Here is a 17,282-nt window from a genome sequence, read left to right on the forward strand (position 1 = left end):
CCCATAGTCCGGGGGTAGACTACTCACACATCACACCGGAGGCAACCATGGCGGCGTAGAGTCCTCGGGGGATGATTCCCCCTCCGGCGGGGTGCCGGAGGCGATCTCTGGATCCCCGAGATGGGATCGGCGGCGACGAGCGTCTGCGGAAGGTTTTCCGTATCGTGGCTCTCGGTGCTGGGGGTTTCGTCACGGAGGCTTTAAGTAGGCGGAAGGGCAAGTCAAGAGGCGGCACGGGGGCCCACACCATAGGCCGGCGCGGCCGGGGGTGGGGCCGCGCCGCCCTAGGGTTTGGCCACCCCGTGGCCCCTCTTCGTCTCGTCTTCGGACTTCGGAAGCTTCGTGGAAAAATAGGCCCCTGGGCTTTGATTTCGTCCAATTCGAGAATATTTCCTTACTAGGATTTACGAAACCAAAAACAGCAGAAAACAGCAACTGGCACTTCGACATCTTGTTAATAGGTTAGTTCCAGAAAATGCACGAATATGACATAAAGTGTGCATAAAACATGTAGATAACATCAATAATGTGGCATGGAACATAAGAAATTATCGATACGTCGGAGACGTATCAGCATCCCCAAGCTTAGTTCCTGCTCGTCCCGAGCGGAGTAAAACGATAACACGGATAATTTACGGAGTGACATGCCATCATAATCTTGATCATACTATTTGTAAAGCATATGTAGTGAATGCAGCGATCAAAACAATATGTATGACATGAGTAAACAAGTGAATCATAAAGCAAAGACTTTTCATGAATAGCACTTCAAGACAAGCATCAATAAGTCTTGCATAAGAGTTAACTCATAAAGCAATAATTCAAAGTAAAGGTATTGAAGCAACACAAAAGAAGATTAAGTTTCAGCGAGTTGCTTTCAACTTGTAACATGTATATCTCATGGATATTGTCAACATAGAGTAATATAATAAGTGCAATAAGCAAGTATGTAGGAATCAATGCACAGTTCACACAAGTGTTTGCTTCTTGAGGTGGATAGAAATAGGTGAGCTGACTCAACATTGAAAGTAAAAGAATGGTCCTCATAGAGGAAAAGCATCGATTGCTATATTTGTGCTAGAGCTTTGATTTTGAAAACATGAAACAATTTTGTCAACTGTAGTAATAAAGCATATGCATCATGTAAATTATATCTTATAAGTTGCAAGCCTCATGCATAGTGTACCAATAGTGCCCGCACCTTGTCCTAATTAGCTTGGACTACCTGGATTATCACCGCAATACATATGCTTTAACCAAGTTTCACAAAGGGGTACCTCTATGCCGCTTGTACAAAGGTCTAAGGAGAAAGCTCGCATTTGGATTTCTCGCTTTTGATTATTCTCAACTTAGACATCCATGCGGGACAACATAGACAACGAGATAATGGACTCCTCTTTTAATGCTTTAAGCATTTGACAACAATTAATTCTTTTCTCATTAGAGATTTGAGGATGTTTGTCCAAAACTGAAACTTCCACCATGGATCATGGCTTTAGTTAGCGGCCCAATGTTCTTCTCTCACAATATGCATGCTCAAACCATTCAACTCGGTGTAGATCGCCCTTACTTCGAGACAAGACGAACATGCATAGCAACTCACATGAAATTCAACAATGAGTTGATGGCGTTCCCCGATAAACATGGTTATCGCACAACAAGCAACTTAATAAGAGATAAAGTGCATAATTACATATTCAATACCACAATAGTTTTTAAGCTATTTGTCCCATGAGCTATATATTGCAAAGGTGAATGATGGAATTTTAAAGGTAGCACTCAAGCAATTTACTTTGGAATGGCGGGAAAATACCATGTAGTATAGGTAGGTATGGTGGACACAAATGGCATAGTGGTTGGCTCAAGTATTTTGGATGCATGAGAAGTATTCCCTCTCGATACAAGGTTTAGGCTAGCAAGGCTTATTTGAAACAAACACAAGGATGAACCGGTGCAGCAAAACTCACATAAAAGACATATTGAAAACATTATAAGACTCTACACCGTCTTCCTTGTTGTTCAAACTCAATACTAGAAATTATCTAGACCTTAGAGAAACCAAATATGCAAACCAAATTTTAGCATGCTCTATGTATTCTTCATTAGTGGGTGCAAAGCATATGATGCAAGAGCTTAAACATGAGCACAACAATTTTCAAGTATCACATTACCCAAGACATTTATAGCAATTACTACATGTATCATTTTCCAATTCCAACCATATAACAATTTAACGAAGGAGAAACTTCGCCATGAATACTATGAGTAGAAACCAAGGACATACTTGTCCATATGCTACAGCGGAGCGTGTATCTCTCCCATAAAGTGAATGCTAGGATCCATTTTATTCAAACAAAACAAAAAAACAAAAACAAACCGACGCTCCAAGAAAAAGCACATAAGATGTAATGGAATAAAAATATAGTTTCGGGGGAGGAACACGATAATGTTGTCGATGAAGAAGGGGATGCCTTGGGCATCCCCAAGCTTAGACGCTTGAGTCTTCTTGATATATGCAGGGGTGAACCACCGGGTGCATCCCCAAGCTTAGAGCTTTCACTCTCCTTAATCATGTTGCATCATACTCCTCTCTTGATCCTTGAAAACTTCCTCCACACCAAACTCGAAACAACTCATTAGAGGGTTAGTGCACAATATAAATTGACATATTCAGAGGTGACACAATCATTCTTAACACTTCTGGACATTGCATAATGCTACTGGACATTAGTGGATCAAAGAAATTCATCCAACATAGCGAAAGAGGCAATGCGAAATAAAAGGCAGAATCTGTCAAAACAGAACAGTTCGTATTGACGAATTTTAAAATGGCACCAGACTTGCTCAAATGAAAATGCTCAAATTGAATGAAAGTTGCGTACATATCTGAGGATCATGCACGTAAATTGGCATAATTTTCTGAGCTACCTACAGGGAGGTGGACCCAGATTCGTGACAGCAAAGAAATCTGGAACTGCGCAGTAATCCAAATCTAGTACTTACTTTTCTATCAACGGCTTAACTTGGCACAACAAAACACAAAACTAAGATAAGGAGAGGTTGCTACAGTAGTAAACAACTTCCAAGACACAAAGTACTGTAGGTAAAAACATGGGTTGTCTCCCATAAGCGCTTTTCTTTAACGCCTTTCAGCTAGGCGCAGAAAGTGTGTATCAAGTAACATCGAGAGATGAAGCATCGTTATCATGGGTTCCCCCATCCGTAGTGGTACTAAGAGCTTTGTCAATTTTAGGCCTATAATAATACTTCTTTGGTCTAGGCACTTTAGAGACATACATAAACTTTTGCTCCTTACCCACATAAGCTTTCTCCCTATATTTAAGAGAAGAAAATGTTGAACCCAAGGTTCCCATAGCTTTTTCAAGTTCGTCAATCCTATTGATTTGATCAGCATGGACAGCACAAGTTCCTAGGACACTAATTCTTTCATCAATTCCTCCTAAGGATTTATCAAGTTTATCAGTTTTATCAAGTAACATCTCCAATTTAGTTTCTAGACTCGGAAAATTTTTCTCTATGCTTTCCATTTTTTTCATCACATCTTCAAAAGAGATTTCAATTTTAGTTTCATTAACAGGTGGTGTTCCAAATAAACTCTCAATAATGCAACTAGCTTCTAAAGCGGGAGCGCCTAGAAAGTTACCTCCCGCGAGACAATCAAGAACATATCTATTCCAGCTAGAGATACCAACATAAAAATTCCTGAGTAGGATAGTGTGGTGGAGTGTTTCTTAGTGCACCTATTATGGGCATCACTAATTCTATACCAAGCATCTTTTAAACATTCTCCCCCTTGTTGCTTAAATGAACGAACTTCAACTTCAGGATTACTCATTTCAGCAGTAGTAAATAAAGCAAACTAGAGAAAGTAAATGCAAGTAAACTAATTTTTTTGTGTTTTTGATATAGCAAACAAGATAGCAAATAAAGTAAAACTAGCAACTAATTTTTTTGTATTTTGATTTAGTGCAGCAAACAAAGTAGTAAATAAAACTAAGCAAGACAAAAACAAAGTAAAGAGATTGAGAAGTGGAGACTCCCCTTGCGGCGTGTCTTGATCTCCCGACAACGGCGCCGGAAAATATGCTTGATGGCGTGTATTTCACACGTTCGTTGGGCAACCCCAAGAGGAAGGTATGATGCGCACGGCAGCAAGTTTTCCCTCGAGAAAGAAACCAAGGTTTATCGAACCAGGAGGAGCCAAGAAGCACGTTGAAGGTTGATGGCGGCGAGATGTAGTGCGGCGCAACACCGGGGATTCCGGCGCCAACGTGGAACCTGCACAACACAACCAAAGTACTTTGCCCCAACGAAACAGGTGAGGTTGTCAATCTCACCAGCTTGCTGTAACAAAGGATTAACCGTATTGTGTGGAAGATGATTGTTTGCGAGAAAACGATAAAACAAGTATTGCAGTAGATTGTATTTCGAGTAAAGAGAATTGGACCGGGGTCCACGAGTTCACTAGAGGTGTCTCTCCCATAAGACGAACAACATGTTGGGTGAACAAATTACGAGTTGGGCAATTGACAAATAAAGAGAGCATGACAATGCACATACATATCATGATGAGTATAGTGAGATTTAATTGGGCATTACGACAAAGTACATAGACCGCCATCCAAGCTGCATCTATGCCTAAAAGTCCACCTTCGAGGTTATCATCCGAACCCCTCCGAGTATTAAGTTGCAAGCAACGGACAATTGCATTAAGTATGGTGCGTAATGTAATCAACAACTACATCCTTAGACATAGCATCAATGTTTTATCCCTAGTGGCAACGGCACAACACAACCTTAGAACTTTCTGTCACTTCGTCCCGGTGTCAATGCGAGGCATGAACCCACTATCGAGCATAAGTACTCCCTCTTGGAGTTACAAGCATCTACTTGGCCAGAGCATCTACTAGTAACGGAGAGCATGCAAGATCATAAACAACACATAAGCATAACTTTGATAATCAACATAACAAGTATTCTCTATTCATCGGATCCCAACAAACGCAACATATAGAATTACGGATAGATGATCTTGATCATGATAGGCAGCTCACAAGATCCGACAATGATAGCACAATGGGGAGAAGACAACCATCTAGCTACTGCTATGGACCCATAGTCCAGGGGTAGACTACTCACACATCACACCGGAGGCGACCATGGCGGCGTAGAGTCCTCCGGGGGATGATTCCCCTCTCCGGCAGGGTGCCGGAGGCGATCTCTGGATCCCCCGAGATGGGATCGGCGGCGACGGCGTCTGTGGAAGGTTTTCCGTATCGTGGCTCTCGGTACTGGGGGTTTCGTCACGGAGGCTTTAAGTAGGCGGAAGGGCAAGTCAAGAGGCGGCACGGGGGGCCCACACCATAGGCCGGCGCGGCCGGGGGTGGGGCCGCGCCGCCTAGGGTTTGGCCACCCCGTGGCCCCTCTTCGTCTCGTCTTCGGACTTCGGAAGCTTCGTGGAAAAATAGGCCCCTGGGCTTTGATTTCGTCCAATTCCGAGAATATTTCCTTACTAGGATTTCCGAAACCAAAAACAGCGAAAACAACGAAGCTGGCACTTCGGCATCTTGTTAATAGGTTAGTTCCAGAAAATGCACGAATATGACATAAAGTGTGCATAAAACATGTAGATAACATCAATAATGTGGCATGGAACATAAGAAATTATCGATACGTCGGAGACGTATCATTACCTTAGTGGTGTTCTTGCCTTAGTGGTAGTGTTTCCTTGGTGGAGTGTGTTAGCCTCTTGTGGCGCATCGTTTCCTTGGTGGAGTGTGTTAGCCTCTTGTGGCGCATCGTTTCCTTGGTGGAGTGTGTTAGCCTCTTGTGGCGCATCGTATCCTTGGTGGAGTGTGTTTCCTTGGTGGAGTGTGTTAGCCTCTTGTGGCGCATGAGCATCCTTGGTGGAGTGTGTTTCCTTGGTGGTGTGTGTTGCCTCTTGTGGCCTACTTGAGAGCCTCCGTGTTGTGGAGTTGCCTCAAGCTTGATACTTGGCGTTTGCCCAAGCTTGTACGGGTTCGGTGACCACCCTCAAGTGTCCCTTAGTGGATCGAGGCTTTCCTTTGGTGGAAAGGCTCGAGGAGAATACGGTGGCCCTAGTTGGCTCCTTGGAGTGCCTTGTGCCTCCACACCGCTCCAACGGAGACGTAGCACCTTTTGTGGTGTGAACTTCGGGATACATCGTCGTCTCCTCGTGCACGGTTACTTCTCAACCCGAGCTCCTTTACCTATGTGCTTTACATTGTGATATCTATCATGCTTGATGCTATGCCTATCTTGTTATCACCTTGTTGCTCATCATGCTAGCATAGGTTGTTGGAGCACTTAGGGAAACTCCTAGTTGATAGGCCTTGAGCTAAACTAGTAAACACATGTGTAGTTTTATTCCGCCTAGTTTAGCTCTCAAGTAGAAGTTTTTATACACCGCCTATTCACCCCCCCTCTAGGCGACGTCCTAGTACATTCAAATGGTATCCCAAAAAGTATGATAAAATTCAGTAGGAAAACCATCTGGACCCGGGGCTTTGTTATGTTCCATTTGAAAAATCGCTTTATTAACTTCTTCCTCCTAGTATGGAGCTGTTAAAACAGCATTCTCCTCCTGAGACACTTGGGGTATATCTGCTATTTGTGACTCATCCAGGGAGAAGGAACTCTCATCCGGAGGAACAAATAGACCCTTGTAATAATTAGTAATATAGGATTTGAGTTGTTCATGGCCTTCAATTAAACCATCATCTTGTACTAAAGATTGAATACGCTTTTTTCCTGTGACGGCCATTGGCAATCCCATAAAAATATCTCGTATTTGAATCTCCTTCCAGAATGAATTGGGCTTTGAACGTTGACACCATTTAAAATCTTCTTCCGAAGAAGAACCGCTAATTGAGTATTAGATAGATTTTTTTATATCCAATTCAATACTTGTTAGCGATCTCACTTCAGCAAGCGCTTCGAACTCATTAATGATATTCGATAAGCGAAGCTTCTTGATGTTGTGCAGCGCACACCGTTGGGGAACCCCAAGAGGAAGGTATGATGACCGCGGTAGCAAGTTTTTCCTCAGTAAGAAACCAAGGTTTAATCGACCTGTAGGAGAAAGAAATCACTTCTGAAGGTGTTGCTAGCTGACTTTTGGCAGAACGCACTACCGACGTCAGCAACAACGTGGAACCTGCACACAACACAACCAAAATACTTTGCCCAACTTACAATGAGGTTGTCAATCTCCCCGGTTTTCCTGAAAACAAAGGATTAACCGTATAGTGTGGAAAGAGATGTTTTTTTGCAGTGGAATTAAAGAGAACAGTGCTTGCAGTAAGTAAACAGAACATGTGTTTGCAGTAGATGATTTTATCAGTGTAAAAGAAAGGACCGGGGTCCACAGTTCACTAGAGGTGTCTCTCCGTAAAGATAAATAACATGTTGGGTGAACAAATTATAGCTGGGCAATTGACAGAATAAAGACCATACATGACAAGATGATTACTATGAGATTCATTTTGGCATTATAACATAATACATAGACCGTAATCCAACTGCGTCTATGACTAATAATCCACCTTCCGGTTAGCGTCCGCACCCCTTTCAGTATTAAGTTGCAAGCAACAGATTATCGCATAAAGCAAAGTGTGTAAAGTAAACAATAGAATTAACCTTAGAGAAAGCATTGTTGTTTCCTTCCTAGCAACAACACATCTACAATCTTAGAAGTTATTTTCACTATCCTAGATTTCTAGAGGCATGAACCCACTATCGAGCATAAATACTCCCTCTTGGAGTCACAAGCACATACTTGACCAGAGCATCTACTAGCAACGGAGAGCATGCAATATCACAAATAACATATGACAAGTATATAATCAATCTCAACCATAGTATTCAATATTCATCGGATCCCAGCAAACACAACATGTAGCATTACATAAAGATGATCTTGATCATGACAGGCAGCTCACAAGATCTAACACATGCAACATAAATTGGAGAAGACAACTATCTCGCTACTGCTATGGACCCGTAGTCCAGAGATGAACTACTCACGCATCACTTCGGAGGAGGGCATGCCGATGTAGAGGTCTCCGGTGATGATCTCCCTCTTCGACAGGGTGCCGGGAAGAGCTTCAGAACCCTCCCGAACTAGGGTCGGCGATGGCGGCCGCGACGGAACTTTTCGTGGATGGAGGCTTGGGTATTTAGGTTTTTCCCGAACAGGTGAATAAATAGGCGGAAGGGCGAGGTCGGTGGGTGACCGAGGGGCCCACACCACCCTAGGAGCGGCCAGGGGGTGGCCCGCGCCTAGGGTAGGTGTGGTCGCCTCCTGGCACATCTTCGTCTCTCCTCCGGACTCCGTCTTCGTTGTAGTTAAATAGGAACTTTGGCTTTTGTTCCGTCCAATTCCGAGAATATTTCCTATATATTTTTTCCGAAATACAAAACAACAGAAAACAGGGAACTAACACTGTGGAATCTTGTCAATAGGTTAGTTCTGGAAAATGCATAAAAGTGAAACAAAGTGAAAACAAAACATATAGAAATTGATGTAAAACAAGCATGTAGCATCAAATACCAGCTGTATGACTCGCTAATCCAGAAAGGTGTTTGCGAACATATCGCATCTTTTTATTTCACCTTATAATAGGATTATTGGCATAAACTGGTCTTTTCTATACATTTTAACCATTTCGTGAAAATCTTTCCTCTGTTACCATCCAAATTCAAACTTAAATGGTTTCTTAGACATCGGTCTTATTAAATCGATAGTTAAAAGTATGGGAGCATGGTTCGATAGTTTTTCAATACGTTCTAGAGCGCGTACTGACACCATCGGATATTTATCCTCTCAACTAGTGTCCATCAGCATGCGGTATAGTTTTTCGTATGTTGGGTCAACTAAATAAAATAAATAAAAGTTGGGCTAGATCAAGGTGCTGGCGTAGCTGAGCGTGAACAATGTTGTCACGGATTTCTGCATGCATGGCGAGGAAATCAGCAAACTCACACCTGGTGATCAACCTATGCAAGAAGATCCTAGCACTCGTAGGGACCAACATTCCTGGCTCGAGTCTTGCGACCATTCTCGATGATCATGTTGTGCATGATCAAAAAAGTTTACATCATCTCCCACATTTGATCGCAAGACTAACAAACAACAGGGTACCGAACAATAGCAAATTTAGCTTGAAGCACACCAAATGCTGGCAAGGGGCAGCAACGGTGGTGGGTCCATGTACTGCGTGAACGTGCCGCGATACTACAACCAATTAAGCCTCCCACGCTTTGGGGTAGGGGATGTGTACCCCACCCACTCCATCAACGTCGGCTACTCCAGCCGCTCCATCTTCACCGTCGGCATCAACTCTAGCTCCGACGGCTCCTTGTACCGCTCGTAGTCATCGTCAAGGCCCTCCGGGTGGGCCTTGATGGACTGATACCGAGTAGCGCACTCGGCATCGAACCATCGCACATAGAGAGGTGAATCTACGACCTCTATGGGGTCCCACCTCAGATTTGGCGGGAGAAAGGCCCTACGCCGCAGGATCTCTCGGTAGTGATCTGGGCCGCGGCTAGGGATGGATGGAATATGCACGATGTATGTTTCAAATGCCACCCGTGGGTGAGGTGGACATCTGTCCACGACAGCGGTTGGCCGAGCTTCACGAACTGGCGCGCGACCTCGGCCTCCACGTACATGTGTGGCTCGGAGCATGGTGTGGGAGGTGGTCGCGGTGCCTTGGTCCCCAGCGCGCGGAAGAAACAGCGCCGCTGCCAAAGGAGGACCCCGCCTAGTGGTCGTTGCTGCCGGGGGCGGAACAACTGGTTTCCCTTTGCTAGTCCGACAAGGCCGATCTTTTTTCCAATAGAGTTTGTGGAAGCTTCGGGAGTGTGGACTGGGGCTTGGAAGTGGACTGGGCCTCGAGAGAACGAGGGATCCCATTTAAGAAGAACCTGGTGGTGGGTGAACGCGTGGACCCGCTCGATTCATCTTCCTCAATCGTTGACGCGTGGGCTCACAGATAACCAAGGGAGGACACCCGCGCGCTGTCCGCGACCACCGCAAAACCAACTCAAATTTGGGTTGAAAATGAGGGCCAATTAAACAAAAATGACCATACGACATGTTTACGGTTTGCCATTGGGCCTTACCATTAGCCTGCGTGGACGGCTTCCGACATCATCCGTCCCTTTGCGAGCCTACGTTAAAGATACCGTCATGACACACACAAGTAACAACAGTATGGAGTAATATAGTTTGGCAGAGTGGATTAACCACTATACTACCACCTCCTTTCGTATTTAATCGACGTGGTGACTTCACTGCGTGCCTGTATTTTGCTTGCTGCTGGCGTCGATTAAAACGGACCGGCGGGAGTACATGCTAAGTATCATCATAGTTTTAGTTTGTAATAGAACTCGCCGCCTCTGAACATAGATATGCCTCTATCTCTGCCTCCTCAATAGATCGATTCCCCTCTTCTTGCTGGCCTCGTCAGTGTCAGAATCCGATCTATGTGTGGAGTTTTTAATAAAAGTAATATTTTCTAGGAATTTGGTAGTCATCTTTTTTGGCACCCGCCTTAATGGAGATGACATCGACTACAATAAGTGATCTTGAGCTCTTCGTTCAACAACGATATCTCCTTCTCCACGTTAATGGTCATCTTGGAAGATTACTTTTCTCTAGGTCTTGAGATCTATGTTGACTCTTTCCTCATGGTTGGCGTGAGGATAATTATCCTCGCAATAATTGTCCCTGCTTGTGCGTCTTCCTGATTTGTACTCTCGGCTCCTCGACGACATTGACATGGTTGTTCCGGTTACTTTTCACAAGTCAGGTACCCCTAATCCTGAGTACTTAACAACTGAAATATATTTCTGCATCCATTCTGGCCCAACTGTGAAGCATGTACCGGTTTCTACCTTGGCCCATTGTTCATGGGTCATGTTTTAGAAAGCCCGTGGTGAAAAGGGCACATAAAAAAAAAATTGCTGGTGCAACTGTGCAAGCCGGGCTGAATTAAGAAGCGTCTCCTGCACTTTTCGCAGTAGCAGAAAGGTCGCCTGGCCCAGATGCTATTTCCGTCAGTTGGAGAAGGGTGAAGACTGAATTCGCGTCGGTGAGCAGGAGCAGTCACTTGCATTTTCCTCCATGAAAAAAAAGTCGACTCTTAGCAGAAAATATGTCGCAGAAATATGTATTCTCGCTTTACCGAAGAAGAAAGAATACGCTTTGTTTTGCAGTACACAAGTCTCTGTCCTGAACGTGAAGAAGAGGAAAACATGAAACTAGTGGAGGCGTCCGAGGCACCGGTTCCTCTTGTTTGCAGAAAAACAGTGCGATAAACGGCGCCGCTACTAGGAACAGACACCAGGCCCGTCATGTCGGACCCCCGCACGCTAGCTAGCGAAGTCGCGCGATGCAGAAAAGGGAAAAGGAAGTGCGCGCGATCACTTCACGAAGCCCTTCGCACTCGCACGGGCGGACGGACGGACGGATGGAACGGTGCGATGCAATGCTGCAGATTTGCAGTGGGCAGCTAGCTACTGCCAAGCACTGAGACGATGGCCATGGCAGTGAACTCACGCGCACGGCCCGACTTTTCGGCATGCATTTGACTCGGAAAGGCGCTGTAAAGTCTACCGCAAAGAGAAGCGGGCGGACGGCCGTTGCTGCATGTACTCACTCGGCTTGCACAACCATGCACGCAATCGGCTCGTCAAAAGTTCCAACGGGTGATTAAGAGGATGATTAACGCTCGCTCGCATTATTTCCCTTGTTTGTATGTATACTTACCTACTACCTACTAGCGCCGCACGGCCGGCCAGACGAGAGCGTGTCAGCGGCGACTTGCTTGGTCCATCGTGATTCCTTCTACGGAGAGGAGGAGGAGGAAGGATAATGTGAGAAGCAAACCCCAGCGCTGGAATCCAAGGCAGGCAGGCAGCTAGTAGGTAGGTGGTTCGGTTCCCCTTTTATTTATTTTTGATGATTCCTCCTCAACCTCAAGCTCGGCTGGGTGTAACGTGGAAGCTTCTCCTTTCTTCGCCCCCGTTCGCTTCCAAAACAAATTAAAGAAAAGCAAGGGAGGAGATGACGAGGAATTTAATTGGACCAGAAAAGAAGGAATCGCACACGAAAAAGATAGTCGAGAGAAAGAAATTGGGGAGATGCCTTGTTCTTGTTCCCCTCCTCCCAGGCTTGTTGCTTAGCCTCACACCTCACCTCATCACCTGTAATTAAGCACTGCACGAGACGCTCTCCCTGCCGCTGCCCTTGATGGCGGTTGAGTATCCTACACGCCACTGACCGCTGCCACCTATAAATCCGCCTCCCCTCCCCCTTTCCCCGCTAGCCAACATCCACCACCAACCACTCTGCCTAGCTACACTCCATGGATGACCTCGTGAGCGAGTGACATGCGAGCCTGCCTCATACCAGCATTTATCCAGTCCCAGAGAGAGTAATCTTGTTCGATTCCTTCTTGTGTTGGGTTGGGTTGGGTCTTGTGAGTGTGTGTCCATGGCGCAGCCGGCGGAGGTGCGACCGGAGGCTGCTGCGGGCGGTGTTGGATGCCGGGTGCCAGCGGGGCCAGCTGGCCACGGCGGCCTGCCCATCGGGTTCCGCTTCCGGCCCACCGACGAGGAGCTCGTGCTGCACTACCTCCGCCGCAAGGCCTTCGCCTGCCCCCTCCCCGCCGACATCATCCCCGTCGCCGACCTCGCGCGCATCCACCCGTCCGACCTCCCAGGTACACGAATCTCCGCAAAATTTCGACACCGCGCCGCAATACTCAACTCGAGCCGCATTGCGCTGACGCCGTGGTGTGATCGATCTGCAGGCGACGCCGACGGCGAGCGGTTCTTCTTCCACCTGCCGGCGACGCGGTGCTGGCGGAAGGGCGGCGGGTCGGGCAGGGCGGGCGGCGCCGGCGGCGTGTGGAGGGCGTCCGGGAAGGAGACCCTGGTGCTCGCGCCCCGCTGCGGCCGGCCCGTCGGCGCCAGGCGGACGCTCGTCTTCTGCGCCCGCGGCGGCCGCGCGCGCACCGCTTGGACCATGCACGAGTACCGCCTCCTCCCCGCCGCCCTCGGCGCCTGGGCCGCGGCCGCCGCGGCCAAGCCCAAGGACTGGGTGGTCTGTCGCGTTTTCAAGAAGGGCACGCCGGCTCGGCGCGGCGGCACGGGGCGGCGGCAGAGGGGCGATGATGGCATGGCGGCGCCGTCACCGGCGTCCTCCTGCGTCACCGAGGCGCGCGGCGAGGAGGAGGTGGAGGGCGACGAAGAGATCGCTAGCTTCTAGTAACGGCTGTCCGTGACGGGAGGAGGATGATGATTAGAGGAGGAGCTGACTTTTGATCAATCATGGTCCCTGTAATTTTCTAATGAGTTGTCCCGTTAATTCGTCGCTCCGCACCGCTAATGTGGTGCTAGTACCCTAGTTTCTAGTAGTGGTTGATCATTATCAGTTCGAACCCCATCAATCAAGAGAATCAAATCAAAGCTCCAAGCAAGCCAAAATCAAACGGCTCACTCACCATGTTTGACGAATGAGAGAGCTCACCCCGAATCCTTTCAGAGTGTACTGTCACTTAATTAGAGTTTGACCAAACCATTCTTCCAGCTTCTCTCATGCGTGCTTTGCTTGTCAGTTTACAGAAAGTAACCTTGCCTGTCATTCCTCTTGTACAAATCAACAAGTAAAGCACGAACCACAGGTAACTGCAAAGGAGGTAAAACCAACCGTAAAAGAGGTGCAGGAAAGCAGGGCAGAAAGGCGGGAGCCAGATCCTCTAACGTGTAGTAGCAAAGTCAGGTAATCTACAGCACACTGACTTTCCTTCTTCATATCTATATGATTATGATTAATTTGATCTAAATTAACATGCACAATATAAAGTAGATGGTATTCATTGAAAGTAATTACTTACAATCAAAATTATGACCTGCTATTTTTTTGTTTAGATGATCTATGTGAACAGTAACTACCCACAGTAATTTGCTACAGTATAATATGTACAGTGTTTCCTACAGTACCCTGACTTTGGTTCTTTAATTTACACTACCTCAACACTGTAGCAGCCTGACTTTGCTCTTTCACGTTAGAGGATCCGGTTACAGAAAGGCGAGGAATTGAGTCCGTGGAAGCAGAAAAGCGGCTATGTATGATAAGCCGAGCGTGCGCGGTGATGATGGCGCTACTGATCGACCGATCAATTGATCGATCAATAGATTGGATTAGATACTCGACTCCACTCAGCCCTAGCGCTAGCGGAGATGCCTTTCTTCTCCAAGGGACCCCCGTTATTGGCAAGACGAATAGGAATCCGTCCTCCGTCGTCCTTACCAAACAATTCCTTCCGGCCATTGCAGCAGCATCGATCCACGCCGGAGCATCTCATGCCATCCAGTTTCACTTGGCTGGCTCTGGATCATATCGGAGCCGAATAAGGTGGAGAGATTTGGAGGAATATCTCGGACATTAGTATCTCTGATGATGATGAATTCGCACTGTCACTGTCTTCTTCTCCGGCTAATAACTGCGGCTTACTGATAGCTACTTTGCCCAATTCGACAGTTGGAAAAGTTCCTTTCTGTGTTTGGGCGAGATGACACGCAACTATGTGGAGACTCTACTAGACACGGGATCATCGGTTCGTGTTGTATGACGCTCGCGTGACGACTTGCTTGCTTAAGCTTCCTGCACTGTGTTTTCTTTTCTTTGGGGAGAGAGTGGTTGCATAGTGATTGTGGCATAGAGAGCATCTGAACTCTGAAGCAGACGTGTGAACACTGTTGGTTGGCGACAGCTAGGAGTACAAGATTCAGACGCCTGTGAGATGATCCTGGCCATGTCATGGAACTCTCTCGCCGGAATCTGTTGGGATTGCTGATTACAAACGAATTTGACTGGGGACAACACCCTCCCTCGGACTCCAACACAAACACGGCACAGATTGCTCGATGTCACTTGAGCATCCTGAGCGGTCCAACGCATTTCGATAATTAGTTTTCATAGGGCCATGGACGCGGAAATGACTTTTCAGGTCATAATTGTCCGTTTGCTTCTGGAAGTGCTCCAGCTGTCCGACGCATTTTATTTCCTCATGCCGGAAAGATTTAGGCGACGAAACAGGATGACGCGTGGACTTGCATACCGACGGAAGGCGTTGCGGGTGGCAAAATTGGAGGCCGTGATTGAGAACTTACCGAGCTCACCAACGAGGCCTACGGCGCAGGAAGAGCATTGGCAACGATACTCTTTTGCTTGATGTAGAGCATGGCCTCAGCCATGGTGGGCGGTAGCCTCACATGCTGTTGGCATTCGCCGGTATCTGAAAGACAACTCTAGCAGTGGCCACCCTCATGGCATCGTCGGCCTCCTGCTGCTTTTGCTTCAGCTTTAAATTGGCGCGCCGGCCCAATTCCTTGGTGGCCTCGACAGACTTGTCCTCTCGTGACAACAACTTTTTCGGCACGTTCTCCTTCTTATCGTCTCGACGACACGCTTTGAGCCCGCCATGGGGAAGACCAATTGACAGGACAGATGTCGCCTAGAGGAGAGGGTGAATAGGCGTTTTAAAAACTAATACGGATTTGGCTTGTAAGAATGCGGATTAAACAGATGTTTATTTTACAAGCACAAAACCTAAATATGCTAGGCTCAACTAAGTGCAACAACAACAACTCAAGCTAAGCAAGATAGGCACACAATTTATGTAACACAAGTGATAGCAAGATATAAGTACATAAAGCACGATGGCTATCAGAAGGAAAGTAAACTCGGGTATAGAGATAACCGAGACGCGCGAAGACGAAGATGTATTCCATGTCCCCCTCACACAAGGTGAGGTATGTCACGTTGGAGATGCGAGCTACCACGAAGGTCTCCCGAACGCCACGAAGACTCACCTTTTTCTCCAAGCCAATACCACGAAGGACAAAGGCATTTCCCTTATGGCTAGCTTTTCCTCCATTCCGGAGATGGAAAGCTCCACAACCACTTCACAAGCTCCACGAAGGAGAAGCCCGAACCTCTTCACAATCTTCCACGAAGAGACCACCGGAGCACCAACCTCCAAGCCAACTAGGAGGTAACCCCTCCAAGAGTAACAAGCTCACGGTCTTTCCCTCGAACGAATCGTAATGGAGCGCTCAACAGTTATGCAAGGATGCAAAAGCAAGAACACCAAAGGTGGTCAAATCCTTCACACTCCAATTCCACCAAAGCAACAAATGCTATGGAGGAACTAAAGAGGAATAACAAAGAAGGAAATCAACAATTAACTCCAAGATCTAGATCCCAAGAGTTCCCCTCACAAAGAGGAGAAAATAATTGGTGGAGTTGTAGATCTGGACCCCCTCTTTCAAATCCCTCAAGAATATGCAAGAATCATAGAAGGGATGGAGAGGAAGCAAGCTTTTGAGGTTCAACAATGGAGTAGGAGAGAGAGAGCAAATAGAATGGTTGACCTTACCTCCTCAAGGAGGAAGAATGACTATTTATAGTCCAAAGGGGAAAACTAGCCGTTTGAGGAATTCCTGCGACGGAACCTGATCCAAATATGCATCTCGGATTCGTCTCTGTGGACGCTGCGCGGACGCGCAAAGTGTCCGCTCGCGTCTCTCTCCGGGCCCGCCTGGCACCAACCCTGGCTTGATGCGTCTTCTCAGGCGCGCCAGCGACTGGCGCCGCTGCGTCGCTTCGGTAGTCTGCGGCACGTTAATGGCGATGCCTCGCCTGCCGAGCGGCCGCCGTCCACCTCCGCCAACGCAGTAATGGCGACGCCACGTGTCCCGCGACCATCGCCCGCCTCCGGCCTACGTAAAGAGGGCGCGCGCTCTTCTTCCTCATCCAATCCTCCACGCAAACCCTAGCCGCCACAAGCTCCAACGTAGCGCCATCTAGCTCTTCCTGCGACGCAGCAGGCCTGCGAGGAAGTCCATGTCGGGTCCTGGTGGCCGGCGAGGCGATCGAGGCCGCGGGCCTGGGCGCCCCCGGGGCCGGGGCAGGGGACGCCATGGTGGAGCAGCTACAACCCCACGGTCGCCGTTGCCTGCATCTTCCTCATCTTCGCAGGAGGAGCGTTGCTTCGAGTTCCTCCTCCGCATCGACAACGACCCACTCGGCATCAAGCGGCTCCCGGACAAGTTCACTGAGTTCGTCGAAGGAGTCGAGCCGGCCCAGTTGTAGATACAGGAGGCTAGCTGCAACTTCTGCCCGTGGCCTGTCGAGGTGTAATATCCCAGGTTTAGAGGCAATA

General features: G+C 47.5%; 1 protein-coding gene across 1 annotated transcript; it reads left to right on the top strand.

Moving 5' to 3' along the window:
* Positions 1-12,352: 12,352 nt before the first annotated feature.
* LOC124667447 (NAC domain-containing protein 83-like) lies at positions 12,353-13,521 on the top strand. Its single transcript, XM_047204727.1, has 2 exons — positions 12,353-12,773; positions 12,864-13,521. The coding sequence occupies exons 1-2, from the start codon at positions 12,545-12,547 to the stop codon at positions 13,319-13,321; spliced, it is 687 nt and encodes a 228-aa protein (XP_047060683.1). The 5' UTR covers positions 12,353-12,544; the 3' UTR covers positions 13,322-13,521.
* Positions 13,522-17,282: the final 3,761 nt, after the last annotated feature.

This window comes from Lolium rigidum, chromosome 6 (genome assembly GCF_022539505.1).
Source record: "Lolium rigidum isolate FL_2022 chromosome 6, APGP_CSIRO_Lrig_0.1, whole genome shotgun sequence".
Classification (NCBI taxonomy): domain Eukaryota; kingdom Viridiplantae; phylum Streptophyta; class Magnoliopsida; order Poales; family Poaceae; genus Lolium; species Lolium rigidum.